Below are 16,158 nucleotides of genomic sequence, written 5' to 3'. Positions count from 1 at the left end.
AAGTTTCAAACGATCTGCTACGACGTACGATTCACAGCGGGGTCCCTGATCGCAGGAGCGTGTCACACACTGCGATATCGTACCTATATCGCTCGAACGTCACAAATCGTGCCGTCGTAGCGATCAAAATTGCACTGTGTGACGGTACCCTAAGTGTGCCATCTTTGGCTTTTAAAAGTACCTAATAAAGGTTATTTTTTATCCAGTTGCTAATACACCACACTGCAAAAAATTGCACAGTATGTGACCCCTAAATTATCTTTTATTGATGAACATCATGCTTTAAAATAGCTGCAATATGTTTAATGTCAAGATAACTATATTTACACATATCAGCCCCCTAAGGATGCCCCTCCAGGCTCCATTTACCTCCAGTGACCATTGGATCCGTCCTGCTGGAGGTCCAGTGCTCCTGGCCGATCATGTGCAGTACAGTCCCGCTCAGCTGCTTCCTTCCATAATTACGGAAGAAAAGGATTTCAGGACTATAAATGTCATAGTTATAGAGAAGAAGACTCAACATAATATACATCTCTGGCAAAAATTAAGAGACCACTGCAAAATTGTCAGTTTCATCAGAATACCAGAAACCCACATAATGACTATGTCCCATGTGAATAATACTAGACAATGCTACTCCAAGAGAAGCCACATGTTAACCCACTCAATAAATATATGAAAAACCGGAGGAGAGCTGAGTATAAAGGGTTAAGACCAAAAATACTTTATTAATAAATACGTCAAATAACAAACAGTACAAAAAATGTTAAAAGAAGGGCAGGATGTATGGACGATCCCTGGCACCATCAACCCCCCATTAGTATAGAGCCTTTCTAGGAAATAAAACACCAGCTCTCCATATAGTGTACACATGTAATGACCAAGTGGTCACCATATACCTAATAAATTAGCTAGAGCAGCGCTTACCAAAAAAATGTAGCAGGGTAGCAAGGCTGGATGGGTGGTGGTACCAAGTTGGATCCTAAGGACACCCCAACGCATGTTTCGCTTCTTTAGTATACAGCTTTTTCAAGGGGATTTTCAGTTTGTCTGATTTTTTTCTTTACAGGTATATTTTTGAGTAAAATGTAAATTGCTCTTTTATTCTATAAACTACTGACAACATGTCTCCGAATTTCCAAGCAATAAATTTTGTATTTATTTTCAGAAAATGAGAAATAGTCAAAAGAACAAAAAATGCAGTGCTTGCAGAACTCCAATCATGCAAAGAAAACAAGTTAATAATCATTTAAAAACAACTAAATACTAATGTTTTAACTCAGGAAGAGTTCAGAAATTAATATTTTGTGGAATAACCATGATTTTTAAAGGGAACCTGTCGCCCCAAAAATCGAAGATGAGCTGCGGGCACAGGCATCAGGGGCTTATCTATAGCATTCTGTAATGCTGTAGATAAGCCCCCGATATAACCTGAAAGATGAGAAAAAGAGGTTAGATTATACTCACCCAGGGGTGGTCCTCGCTGCGGTCCGGTCCGATGGGTGTCGCGGTCCGGGGCCTCCTATATTCTTACGATGACGTTCTCTTCTTGTCTTCACGCTGCAGCTCCGGTGCAGGCGTACTTTGTCTGTCCTGTTGAGGGCAGAGCAAAGTACTGCAGTGCGCCGGGCCTCTCTGACCTTTCCCGGCGCCTGCGCACTGCAGTACTTTGCTCTGCCCTCAACGGGGCAGACAAAGTATGCCTACGCCGGAGCTGCAGCGTGAAGACAAGAAGAGGACGTCATCGTAAGAAGATAGGAGGCCCCGCACCACGACGTCAATCGGACCGGACCGCAGCTGGACCGCCCCTGGGTGAGTATAATATAACTTGTTTTTCTCATCTTTCAAGTTACATCGGGGGCTTATCTATAGCATTACAGAATGCTATAGATAAGCCCCTGATGCCTGTGCCCGCAGCTCATCTTCGATTTTTGGGGTGACAGGATCCCTTTAATCACAGCATGCTTTCCACCAGTCTTTCACACTGCTGTAGGGTGACCTTATGCCACTCCTGGTACAAAAATGTAAGCAGTTCTTCTTTGTTTGATGGCTTGTGACTATCCATCTTCCTCTTTATTACATTCCAGAGGTTTTCAATGGGGTTCAGGTCTGGAGGTTGGGCTGGCCATTGACAGGAATTTGATGTGGTGGTCCTTCATCCACATATTGATTGACCTAGCTGTGTGGCATGGTGCATTGTCCTGCTGGAAAAAACAGTCCTCAGAATTAGGGACATTGCCTGAGCAGAAGGAATCAACTGTTTTTCCAGAATAACCTTGTATGCGGCTTGATTCATACATCCTTCGCAAAGATTAACCTGCCCAATTCCAGCCTTGCTGAAGCATCCCCAGATTATAACCGATCCTCCACCAAATATCACAGTAGATGCAAGACATTGTGGCTTGTAGGCCTCTCCAGGTCTCCGTCTAACCATTAGATGACCAGGTGTTGGGCAAAGCTGAAAATTAGACTCATCAAAGAAGATTACCTTACTCCAGTCTTCTATGGTCCAATCATTATGGTCTTTGGCAAACTTCAGCCTGGCTCTCAAAGCATCTTATTGATGAAAGGCGTTTTTTCTAGCTTTACATTACTTGAGCCCTGCCCCTAGGAGCCTGTTACGAACTGTTCTTGCCGTGCACTTCACCTCAGCTGCCACTTGCCATTCCTTTTGTAGGTCACTTGATGTCATCCTGCGGTTGCTGAGTGACGTTCGAAAAAGATGATGGTCATCTCGGTCAGTGGAGCGTCGTTTTTGCCCTCTGCCGGTCTGTAGCTTTGTTGTCCCCAATGTCTGCTGCTTGACCTCGTTGTAATGGACTGCCGTCTTAGAAATTTTAAGCATTGAGGCAATATGACGATCACTGTGTCCCCCTGCTAGTAAAGCCAGAATTCAGCCCTTCTTTTCCTCACTCAAGACTTTTTTTTTTTTTCAACTTCTTTGGCATGTTTAAAAGTTATTTTTTCATTTCTCTTACTTTTGGGATATTACTAGCACTAGTTTTGCCATCCAGCTTGTCCTATTGCAAGAGGATTGTGAAGACCGCAGCAGGGTTTTTATACTTTCCTTCGTTAAATAAGATTTGGTTCAGGTGATCACCTAATCACAAGCACATTAAGTAGAATGAGGTGTACTCTGGCTGGATTTCAACAACTGACACTGGAATGCAATGGCTGTCATACATGTAGAGAAGCTGATTTTAATAAAACTGCAGTGCTCTCTTAATTCTTGCCAGAGCTGTATATTCTACAAGAGACCAAATGAGTCAGAAACTGTCCAAAAAATTGTGAAAAACTATACTTTTGATTGAATTAGCAATCACAATCATTATTAAAAGGCGCCATGCTCCATAACCAGCGTATGAAGAAAATGTTTTCCACATGTAAAGATTAATAGAGGTTAACAAGATGAGCTCCAAAAGAAGGGAAACACAAAAAGGGGGTACATGGAGTATAAACAATAAAATAATCAATGTGCAAGATCATAAAGCCAAAATCGAACATATTAACAAAAGTGTGAAACAACTGAAAATATGCTTTATATTCTAGGTTCTTCAAAGTAGCCACCTTTTGCTTTGATGACTGCTTTGCACACTTTTGGCATTCTCTTGATGAGCTTCAAGAAGTAGTCACCGGGAATGGTCTTCCAAAGTTCCAACAATCTTGAAGGAGTTCCCAGAGATGCTTAGCACTTGTTGGCCCTTTTGCCTTCACTCTGCGGCCCAGCTCACCCCAAACCATCTCAAATGGGTTCAGGTCTGGTGACTGTGGAGGCCAGGTCATCTGGCGTAGCACCCCATCACTCTCCTTCTTGGTCAAATAGCCCTTACACAGCCTGGAGGTGTGTTTGGGGTCATTGTCCTGTAGAAAAATAAATGATGGTCCAACTAAACGCAAACCGGATGGAATAGCATGCCGCTGCAAGATGCTGTGGTAGCCATGCTGGTTCAGTATGCCTTCAATTTTGAATAAATCCCCAACAGTGTCACCAGCAAAGCATCCCCACACCATCACACCTCCTCCTCCATGCTTCATGGTGGGAACCAGGCATGTAGAGTCCATCCGTTCACCTTTTCTGCGTCGCACAAAGACACGGTGGTTGGAACCAAAGATCTCAAATTTGGACTCATCAGACCAAAGAACAGATTTCCACTGGTCTAATGTCCATTCCTTGTGTTCTTTAGCCCAAACAAGTCTCTTCTTCTTGTTGCCTGTCCTTAGCAGTGGTTTCCTAGCAGCTATTTTACCATGAAGGCCTGCTGCACAAAGTCTCCTCTTAACAGTTGTTGTAGAGATGTGTCTGCTGCTAGAGCTCTGTGTGGCATTGACCTGGTCTCTAATCTGAGCTGCTGTGAACCTGCGATTTCTGAGGCTGGTGACTCGGATAAACGTATCCTCAGAAGCAGAGGTGACTCTTGGTCTTCCTTTCCTGGGGCAGTCCTCGTGTGAGCCAGTTTCTTTGTAGCGCTTGTTGGTTTTTGTCACTGCACTTGGGGACACTTTCAAAGTTTTCCCAATTTATCGGACTGACTGACCTTCATTTCTTAAAGTAATGATGGCCACTCGTTTTTCTTTACTTAGCTGCTTTTTCTTGCCATAATACAAATTCTAACAGTCTATTCAGTAGGACTATCAGCAGTGTATCCACCAGACTTCTGCACAACACAACTGATGGTCCCAACCCCATTTATAAGGCAAGAAATCACACTTATTAAACCTGACAGGGCACACCTGTGAAGTGAAAACCATTTCCGGTGACTACCTCTTGAAGCTCATCAAGAGAATGCCAAGAGTGTGCAAAGCAGTCATCAAAGCAAAAGGTGGCTACTTTGAAGAACCTAGAATATAAGACATAATTTCAGTTGTTTCACACTTTTTTGTTAGGTATATAATTCCACATGTGTTAATTCATAGTTTTGATGCCTTCAGTGTGAATTTACAATTTTCATAGTCATGAAAATACAGAAAAATCTTTAAATGAGAAGGTGTCCAAACTTTTGGTCTGTACTGTATATATATGTATATGTGTGTATATATATATATATATATATATATATATATATATATATATATATATATATATATATATATATGTATATGTATATGTATATGTATATATATATATATATATATATATATATATATATGTATATATATATATATATATATACATACACTCACCGGCCACTTTATTAGGTACACCATGCTAGTAACGGGTTGGACCCCCTTTTGCCTTCAGAACTGCCTCAATTCTTCGTGGCATAGATTCAACAAGGTGCTGGAAGCATTTCTCAGAGATTTTGGTCCATATTGACATGATGGCATCACACAGTTGCCGCAGATTTGTCGGCTGCACATCCCAAAGATGCTCCATACAAGGCAGGATGGATCCATGCTTTCATGTTGTTTACGCCAAATTCTGACCCTACCATCCGAATGTCGCAGCAGAAATCGAGACTCATCAGACCAAGCAACGTTTTTCCAATCTTCTACTGTCCAATTTCGATGAGCTTGTACAAATTGTAGCCTCAGTTTCCTGTTCTTAGCTGAAAGGAGTGGTACCCGGTGTGGTCTTCTGCTGCTGTAGCCCATCTGCCTCAAAGTTCGACGCACTGTGCGTTCAGAGATGCTCTTAGGCCTACCTTGGTTGTAACGGGTGGCGATTTGAGTCACTGTTGCCTTTCTATCAGCTCGAACCAGTCTGCCCATTCTCCTCTGACCTCTGGCATCAACAAGGCATTTCCGCCCACAGAACTGCCGCTCACTGGATTTTTTTTCTTTTTCAGACCATTCTCTGTAAACCCTAGAGATGGTTGTGCGTGAAAATCCCAGTAGATCAGCAGTTTCTGAAATACTCAGACCAGCTCTTCTGGCACCAACAACCATGCCACGTTCAAAGGCACTCAAATCACCTTTCTTCCCCATACTGATGCTCGGTTTGATCTGCAGGAGATTGTCTTGACCATTTCTACATGCCTAAATGCACTGAGTTGCCGCCATGTGATTGGCTGATTAGAAATTAAGTGTTAACAAGAAGTTGGACAGGTGTACCTAATAAAGTGGCCGGTGAGTGTATATATATAATGTAAAAAGATGTGTATATCTCTTATCACTATCAATAACTGGATGTCAATGAGTGGCCAACACCTGTCAAATGAGAAGAGTCAAAATTTTGCAGGTGTGACCATAACATGATGTGCGGCACAAAAATGGATAAGGAAATCTTTGTATAGAATCAAGTACTTAGATCATACGATTCCAAGAAGCAAAGGCATAGTATGATCAGACAGCAAAAATATCTATGGCAAATGCAGATTGTGCATGTAAGAAAAAAAGTACGGTACATTACTCCTGTGCCCCAGTGTGCACCCTTCTGCCCCAATGCACGTTTCACTAGAGTACCTTCTTCAGGGCTTTGGAGCTAATGCGCAAGTAGATGCTGCATGTATATATGTTACCCGAGCAAGACACCTCAAATGAAGTTGTGACCACTCAGCGCATGCGCACTAAGATGTGCGCCGTCAATTGTTATGCATCCAGACCATCTGATTATGTGCACAGGTTACAGTGTGCACTTGCTGTGATGTGTCAATGCACCACCCACACGGAAACAGGAGGTAAACACCAGCGCACAGATCCAATGCCCATATGCACACTTGACTCCATTTTATTGAAGTTCAAAGATGACTCCCTAACTGTTTAAAACATGTTACCAAGGAAAAGTGTAAAAAGGACAATTACGTAAATGCCAAAAAACATGGTAATCATTTTTTTTCCAAAGTAGAGTAGAACAGATATGAGCATAAGAGATAAATAAACATCGATAAATGAGAGAAAAATATATATATATTGATCCCTCAATCATAAGGGACATAATATTCCAAAAAAAGTCACAAGAATGGAAATGTTATAAATAGTATATCATTAGAGCACCCCAGAAGAAGCGTGAGCGAAACGGCGTAGGGATCTGTCCAGGTGGTTTCACTGTGTGAAATTAACTCCTTGAGGTAATGTACCTGTTGTGAGCATTGAGTATCTCCATGCTAGGATATTAGTTCTGTTTGGTTATCGATATACACTGCTTTAGAATAACTTCAGCACTATGCACGTTATTCAATAATCATGTAAGCAACACCTTACCCATAACAGATTAAGCCTGGCAAACCTCTGTAGATATTACTCCATATCGTAATGGATCAGATGTAACCCAGCCACATTATATTGCCTCTCTTTATTGGAGGTTTGTTCCCTCCCTGTTCTCTGTATGTTGTTTTTGTATAATTTATTGTACTAATAAAAATAAATGTTTTACCTAAGCTAGAATCTCTTTTATCCTGCGGCATTATAGAGAGCTGCTAGAGATTGTGTGTATATACCCATAAAACAATGCAAGTCTGTGAACAGTAGGACCATAGGTCCTTTTTAGGGATGAGCGAGTATGCTCGTTACTCGAGTTTCTCCGAGCATGCTCTGGTGGTCGCCGAGTATTTTGGTGTGCTCAGAGATTTAGTTTTTGTCGTCACAGCTGATTGATTTGTAGCTACTAGGCAGCCTGAATACATGTGGGGATTCCCTAACAAACAGGCAACCCCCACATGTATTCACGCTGTCTAGCAGCTGCAAATCATGCAGCTGTGTCGACATAAACTAAATCTCCGAGCACACCAAAATACTCTGAGACCACCCAAGCGTGCTCGGAGAAACTTGAGTAACGAGCATACTCGCTCATCAATAGTGCTTATCCTTGTCCACACTGTTCCCTATTTGCCTAACAGCAGGAAATAAGTTCCTTTTGCCCACATAACTCCTCCCACCATGGACTGGTCCCAATAGTTAACCCTGTCGGCAGGCATCTAATCAACTGTTGCAAGCCACAAACCAGATAAAACAGCATATAAAAGACCACAATACATTATATAACAATAAGGTCTTCAAGGTAGGGTGTCGACAGCTTCTACACTCCTTCATAGTGCCATCCCATTTTATAACAAGGGTCCCCTGACAATGAGCTGAATATCACAGGGTAAGAATGCTACTGACTAGACATGAACATGTGGAGTTGGGTCAGGTAGTTGTAGACCGTCTCAGGAATCCATTCTCTTTGGGTCATGCAGTTCCTCTGAAGGGGATCTCGGTGGACGTCCAGGTGAAAGGCTTTGTGGCTGATGTGTCTGCAACGCTCAAGTACAAGAATGAGGAGGAGAAGGCGGTGGAGGCGGTCTTTGTGTTCCCCATGGATGAAGACTCTGCTGTCTACAGCTTTGAGGCCACAGTGGAGGGGAAGACCATAATAGCCGACCTCCAGGAGAAGGAACAGGTAAATTCCTAGTGCTTTTTGAGATAATATTATGAAGGCATAGGGTTCCTACAAGGAAGGGCCGGATTATGTTTAATCGTGGTCTTAAGTAAAATATAAAAATCACTTAGTATAAAAGAGTCACGTAACAAGGAGGCTTACATTTCTGCCACAAACACGTTATGACTGGTGGTCAGTGTTTTATTTCTAACCATCAAAGTCAGCAGCCTCGTTAAGGCTGGGTTCACATTACGTTTACAGCAGCCCGTTCAACACATACGGTAACGGGCTGCTGTAAACGTAAGTGCCGGTATGGCAGCACGCTAGCACAGATAGAGCATCTGCTAGCTCTATCTGCGCTTGCATGTAGAAAAGCTGCGGAGACACCATCACGTGTTTCTCAACGCAAGCAATGAATAGCCAGGTCTTTCACCGGGAAGGAACAACCACGGGAAGGGCAGCATCCAATAAAGGAAAACCACCTATGCCAAAACATGGTATCCATCCACAGACAGCTGTTTCGGGGTATTTGCCCCTCATCAGTGTGGAGTAGGAAACTGGCTATTTGCTTGCGTTGAGAAACACGTGATGGTGTCTCCGCAGCTTTTCTACATGCATTTGCATATTTCCCTTTAGGGATGGGGGCAGTGTTCTGGATCACTGCGTTGAGAAACACGTGATGGTGTCTCCGCGGTGTTGGATGTTTTGATCTCCCCGAGATCATTCATCCTTATGTTTATAGCTCTATCTGCGCTAGCAGTGACGGACCCGGAAACGCTGCAGCCCACGTCTCAGGGTCCGTCACTCAATGACGGCACATCCCTAGCGCACGCCCATTGTGGGCGGGCACTAGTCATGCGTCTGACATTGGAGTCAATGGCGGTGTTAAACAGACTACGTTACACCGCGTTATGCCGCTGTGTAACGTAGTCCGTCTAACGGACGCCAGCAATGCAGTGTGAACCCAGCCTTACTGAAGATGTCCTCTTCTCTTCTCCTTGTTTCATCTTTGTGATCTGTACATGTTTCCAGATCTCCTAGAATTGCATGGTTGAGAAGGAGTGAGAGCAGAGTAACACATTAAGGAATGAGTACATGTGTGAGTCCTATATGCCATTTTAGTGGCTCAAAAACAATTTAGCTGAAAAGTATAAAGGGACTGTGGGAGCTGGTCTTGTATAGACCTTATGCCGTACCTCTATTCAGAAGAGCTACAGGGACGTATAAGAAGGCCCTGACTGACTTTCTAGATGATTGTTGATAACTGGGTATTCAGTGTCCTAAACAGTCCTTTATGGAACTGAGCACGGTCATACTGGAAAAAAGAAAAGGGCCTTTCCAAAACTCTTCCTTAAATAATGCAAGCATATAATTGTGCATTATTTCCTATTATGTAGAGGCACTAAGATTTATCTTCACTGGATCTAAGGGGTCAAGGCCGAACCCTGAAAAACCAGCACATGGCATTATCCCTCCTCCACCAAATTGTAAAGCGGGCACAATGCAGTCTGGCGGAAAACGTTCTCCTGGCATTCACCAAGACTCGTCCATCAGACGCCAGATAGACAAGTGTGATCCGTCTCTGCACAGAACACGTTTCCTCCAGAGTCCAGTGGTGGCAGCTTTACACCACTTTATCCGATGCTCAGTATTGTGCTTGGTGATGTAAGGCTGCATGAAGCGTCCGGCGGGGCCACAGTGTTTGTGCTGATGTTATTCCCAGAGGAGGTCTGAACTCTGCAGTTATGGAGTCAGCAGAGCGTTGGTGATTTTTCTCGTCTCTGCTCCTCAGCATTCAGTGACCCCACTCTGTAACATTACGGGATCTCCTCTTCATGACTGAGTTGCTGTGGTTCCTTCCTCTTTCAGTAATATCACTCACAGGTGATGGGGGAAGATTTAGGAGGAAGAAATGTCAGGAATGGACTTGTTATCTCGGTGGCTCCTATTACAGGAAGGCGCTGGTATCAGGGAGCGCTGCACCACCAGCCGATCTGTCACATGTTAGTAAAGGCAGACGGCATTGGAGGGGGGCAAAGGTTATATACCAGGGGCCATGGGACTGAATGAAAAACCTGAATTTCTTGATGTTATCTTACAGCTCCTCTTCTCATATTTCCCAGGCTCACAAGACCTATGATGAGGCCATCAAACAAGGTCACCAGGCTTTCCTCCTGGAAGAAGATGAGAGCTCTGCTGATGTTTTCAGCTGCAATGTCGGTAACCTTCCACCTGGTCAGGAGGCTGAAGTGACCTTAAAATATGTGCGGGAGCTTCCACTCGAGGCAGACGGAGCCGTTCGTTTTGTGCTTCCTGCTGTCCTCAACCCTAGATATACCCCGAAAGGTAATAAACCAAGTATCAGTGAAACCACGGAAAATCATAATGTTCTTCTAAATTTAAATTGTCATCATACATGTAATGGCCCATAGTACTCAAGGATTTTAAGGGAACCCCTCGAGACACTCCTAAAGAATAGTAGTGATGATCCTTCATGAGTGATAATGACAGATGATGAGGTTTGATGTTAGTGAATAATGAAGGATGAGGACTGGATGATGATAATAATGAATGATGATAAGAAGGATTTCAACAATGGTATATGAAGAGGATGATGGTGTGAGCATGTGCCTATATGAGGATTATAAATGTGGTGATGGATGAAAACGGTGATGGAAAATGATTAGGAAGATTAATATTGATGATGAATAAGGAGGAAAATTGATTTCAATAATGGAGGATAAATATGATGAAGAACATGGCATATGGGTGTCTATAAATGATGAGTGTGGATGATAATATGTAATAAGCCTGATTGATAATGGATTCAATGACTGATTAAAAATCGGGAAGAACAGTGACGAAGCTGGATGATGATAATGATGATGGTGAATGAAGACGATGATGGTGATGTTATGGGGATGTTTGTGCATGGGTGATGAAGGTGGATGACGTGATAGTAGATAGAAACGTTGATAATAATCAGAGGTTATGAAGGTGAAGGGTGATCTTGGGGACTGTCAGCCATGGACGGTGATGAGTATCTAATTAGACGTCATGATGTCTGATGGCGGATGATGATTCATACCAGTAATCACATTCTGTTTCGATCTATCACACTCTCACTTTTCCTTCTTTTCTCTTTATCCCCGCACAGACCAGCCTATCAGTGTGACGGCCACGCGCCCACAGGTGCCTATCGGAGAGATCCCGTACACCCTGAGCCTGAGCGCTCACTTCCAGTCTGCATATGGCATTGCCAAAATAGTATCTAACTGTGACATCAGCTCTGTGGAGTACACCAATGAGGACAAGACCACCGCCAAGGTGAGGGAACAACTCGGGAACACGTTGACTAGATAAATCCTAAAGTAATATTTTGTATGTTTTTCTTGCCCGTGCCATCATATCATAAGGTCAGGGCTCCATTTTTCTGATATGAAGAATAGAATCACATGTGTACTGCTCACATGATGAGATGCTGGCTGCCTGCATCCACCACTAGGGGGAGCTGAGGAGCTTACTGAGGACTGATTCATCACAAAATTTAAAGTGCAACCGCGCTTTTAAAAACGAGGCATAGAGAGACGTCAGGAGCTTTTCGCAGGGGAGTCAAGCTGCCGAGACCTAGACTGATCGCTAAAATAAAGCAACAGAGCGAGGAGGTGAGTGCTGCTCTTCTCTGAAACTGAAGACGTCTACATAGACTTTCTGCTGATCCCTTCTTGAGTCTCAGAAGAGAGCAGCACTTGCTGACCGCTTCTGCTCCTTAGTTTTTAGGATGGTCTTAGTACCTGGACCCTACTGATAAAAACTTATGTCGTGAATCTGTGACATATCAGATGTTTTGTGAAAGAGCAATTACTCCATGAAAGCTGTACAAATCCATATGCAGTGAGTGCCCGTTGTGGCTGAGAACAGAGAGTTTTATCATGGTTACATAAAGGAGAAACTAAATTGTGGACCTGTTTATATTACAAAGCCTAAGTAATTGGTACAATTAATTAATTAAAGGTTAGGTAATAACTTGCTATATGGTGGAGGTCCGAGCACTGGGGACCCCCACTGATCCAGAGAACAGAGTTCAGCGCTGTACTCTATCTCTGGCAGTCCCATAGGATCCTCCAACAATCAGCAAGTTATCACTCATCCTGTGGATAGGAAATAACACCCACAGATAATAACCCTTTAAGAAATCCCAAAGAAAAAATTTGTAATCTTTGTCCTTACTAAGAAAAATAACCTGGACGGTTTCGGGAGTATGAACACATAAAGATTTGGATTCAGCTCACCCTTATGACGATTCTCACAACTTGTGAATTGGTCCGAGCACTTAATAGCGTCTCTGCCAGACGTGAAACTCTTGCACAAGAAGGAACAGAAATTATCAAACTCCAGGACTAAAATCAAATGTCTTTATTTATATGTCTTAAAAATGAAAAAAAAAAACCAACAGGCTGTCAGACAAATGTGCCGGTGATACTGGAGGAAGAGTGCCTATAACCGCTGGACGCGTTTCAAACACATTGAGTGTTCTTAGACTCAGTATCACCTTGAACAGGAAAGACAAGGTATAGAAAACACACAAATCAGGGGAAACCCATAACATAATTACAAAACCCCATTTCTGAACAAATGCAAATTAAAACAGACAAAAGCAGTGTAAGAAAAAACACAGCCTGGTTTTTTCATTTTTAAGACATATAAAGACATTTGATTTTTAGTCCTGGAGCTGGATACTTTCCGTACCTTCTTGTGCAATGGTTTCCGGTGTACCTTGTACGATGACAGTGTCTAGGCACTGTGTTTTCATGAATATTTGAGCCCATGGATCCATTATATGTCCATTTTGCAAGGCGGCGAGAGAATTTCGCCATACGGATGTCGCACGGATGCTTACATGCGAGAAAATCGCATCCTCGCACTGCATACGGATGACATACGGATCACTGTTCGGGAACATTTCTGCGATTCTCGTCCGTGTAAAACAGATCAAATTTTTTTTTTTTTTTTTTATATATACGTTGTGTGTGACTCCAGCCTAAAGGAGATCCCCCAACATTAAACATAATGGTATTTTACTTACTGATCAGAAGGGGTCTGATTGTCAGGGCCTTGCAAAAGAACAGGGGCAGCAGCATTTTTTTCCCCCTCCACAGCGGCACTACCATCTACCTGCAGTGTAGGGAAGTGCAACACAGCCCAATGTATGTGAACGGAGCAGCTCCCTGTACAGCAGTGCCACTTTGACAGTAAAAATGATGAAGGAGAATTGACCCCATAACTGAGCGTATTTACACCATTGTATAATAATTGGGAATATCCCTTTAAAAAAAAAAAGTAATTTCTGCAGATTATTTTACCTTATTTTTCCCTACGGTTGGATTTTTTATTTTTTTTTCAATTTTTGCAAGGTTGTTTCCACCAATCTCTCCCATTAGGAAACAATGTACAGTCTGAGTTATGTCAACGCTGCAGTTTTTTTTACTTGGAACCAGAGGTGACTCCAGGTCACCAATAAGCTGCAACCTTACAAGGAAGATAGACTTTCCAATGACTGTCCAATAATATGGAAAATCTGATGGTTCAGAACCTGTCCGGTCCCTTTTAGGCTGCCTTCATTTATATCTTCAGTTTTAAAGCTGAAGTCTTAAACAGGTGAAGTTTTACTTTTATTCTACTTCCACATATGTAGCAAATATTTTATATGTACCTGCCTGAAATTGGCTGGGCAAGGAGTTGGGCAAGCTGGAAAGCCCCAAGGCAAATGTTAGGATTTGTTTCAGCTTTGTGGTAGTATGCTTTGGGGTAGTGTGGTGCCACCTGCAGGTCATTTTTCCTTACTGCAGGTTTATGAAAATTAATGTTTAAAGTGTATTTTATGATCACATCATGGATGTGTGGTTTGTTTGGCTATTTTCTTGCTGAAGGGGGCAAGTTTACCTTTCAAATGGTGTATCATTTGTGTGTGGAGTATCATTTACTGTGGCTGGCTGTATTATATGGGTACTGTGATAAGGAATATTATAGGGGGACGGTGTCTGATACTGTTATGTGGTTACTGTGGCTGGCTGTATTATATGGGTACTGTGATAAGGAATATTATAGGGTGACAGTGCCTGATATTGTTATGTGGTTACTGTGTCTGGCTGTATTATATGGGTACTGTGATAAGGAATATTATAGGGTGACGGTGCCTGATACTGTTATGTGGTTACTGTGTCTGGCTGTATTATATGGGTACTGTGATAAGGAATATTATAGGGTGACGGTGCCTGATACTGTTATGTGGTTACTGTGTCTGGCTGTATTATATGGGTACTGTGATAAGGAATATTATAGGGTGACAGTGCCTGATACTGTTATGTCGTTACTGTGTCTGGCTGTATTATATGGGTACTGTGATAAGGAATATTATTGGGTGACGGTGCCTGATACTGTTATGTGGTTACTGTGTCTGGCTGTATTATATGGGTACTGTGGTAAGGAATATTATAGGGTGACGGTGCCTGATACTGTTATGTGGTTACTGTGTCTGGCTGTATTATATGGGTACTGTGATAAGGAATATTATAGGGTGACGGTGCCTGATACTGTTATGTGGTTACTGTGTCTGGCTGTATTATATGGGTACTGTGATAAGGAATATTATTGGGTGACGGTGCCTGATACTGTTATGTGGTTACTGTGTCTGGCTGTATTATATGGGTACTGTGATAAGGAATATTATTGGGTGACGGTGCCTGATACTGTTATGTGGTTACTGTGTCTGGCTGTATTATATGGGTACTGTGATAAGGAATATTATAGGGTGACGGTGCCTGATACTGTTATGTGGTTACTGTGGCTGGCTGTATTATATGGGTACTGTGATAAGGAATATTATAGGGTGACAGTGCCTGATACTGTTATGTGGTTACTGTGGCTGGCTGTATTATATGGGTACTGTGATAAGGAATATTATAGGGTGACAGTGCCTGATACTGTTATGTGGTTACTGTGGCTGGCTGTATTATATGGGTACTATGATAAGGAATATTATAGGGTGACGGTGCCTGATACTGTTATGTGGTTACTGTGGCTGGCTGTATTATATGGGTACTGTGATAAGGAATATTATAGGGTGACGGTGCCTGATACTGTTATGTCGTTACTGTGTCTGGCTGTATTATATGGGTACTGTGATAAGGAATATTATAGGGTGACAGTGCCTGATACTGTTATGTCGTTACTGTGTCTGGCTGTATTATATGGGTACTATGATAAGGAATATTATAGGGTGACAGTGCCTGATACTGTTATGTGGTTACTGTGGCTGGCTGTATTATATGGGTACTGTGGTAAGGAATATTATAGGGTGACAGTGCCTGATACTGTTATGTCGTTACTGTGTCTGGCTGTATTATATGGGTACTGTGATAAGGAATATTATAGGGTGACAGTGCCTGATACTGTTATGTCGTTACTGTGTCTGGCTGTATTATATGGGTACTATGATAAGGAATATTATAGGGTGACAGTGCCTGATACTGTTATGTGGTTACTGTGGCTGGCTGTATTATATGGGTACTGTGATAAGGAATATTATAGGGTGACAGTGCCTGATACTGTTATGTGGTTCATGTGGCTGGCTGTATTATATGGGTACTGTGGTAAGGAATATTATAGGGTGACAGTGCCTGATACTGTTATGTCGTTACTGTGTCTGGCTGTATTATATGGGTACTGTGATAAGGAATATTATAGGGTGACGGTGCCTGATACTGTTATGTCGTTACTGTGGCTGGCTGTATTATATGGGTACTGTGATAAGGAATATTATAGGGTGACAGTGCCTGATACTGTTATGTGGTTCCTGTGGC

The 16,158-nt window shown here is 42.5% G+C and overlaps 1 protein-coding gene across 2 annotated transcripts in view; it reads left to right on the top strand.

Annotated features, from left to right (window-relative positions):
- Positions 1-16,158, top strand: part of LOC143805462 (von Willebrand factor A domain-containing protein 5A-like) — a 150,404-nt gene that overhangs the window by 30,240 nt on the left and 104,006 nt on the right. For both annotated transcript variants that reach the window (XM_077284881.1, XM_077284871.1), the window contains exons 3-5: positions 8,115-8,317; positions 10,420-10,642; positions 11,454-11,623. In XM_077284881.1, the coding sequence (XP_077140996.1) occupies positions 8,115-8,317; positions 10,420-10,642; positions 11,454-11,623 (596 nt within the window). The remainder of the gene's footprint in view (positions 1-8,114; positions 8,318-10,419; positions 10,643-11,453; positions 11,624-16,158) is intronic.

Source organism: Ranitomeya variabilis, chromosome 1 (assembly GCF_051348905.1).
Source record: "Ranitomeya variabilis isolate aRanVar5 chromosome 1, aRanVar5.hap1, whole genome shotgun sequence".
NCBI lineage: Eukaryota > Metazoa > Chordata > Amphibia > Anura > Dendrobatidae > Ranitomeya > Ranitomeya variabilis.
Note: the sequence above shows the minus strand (reverse complement) of the source record. Positions and strands in the feature narration are given on the sequence as shown.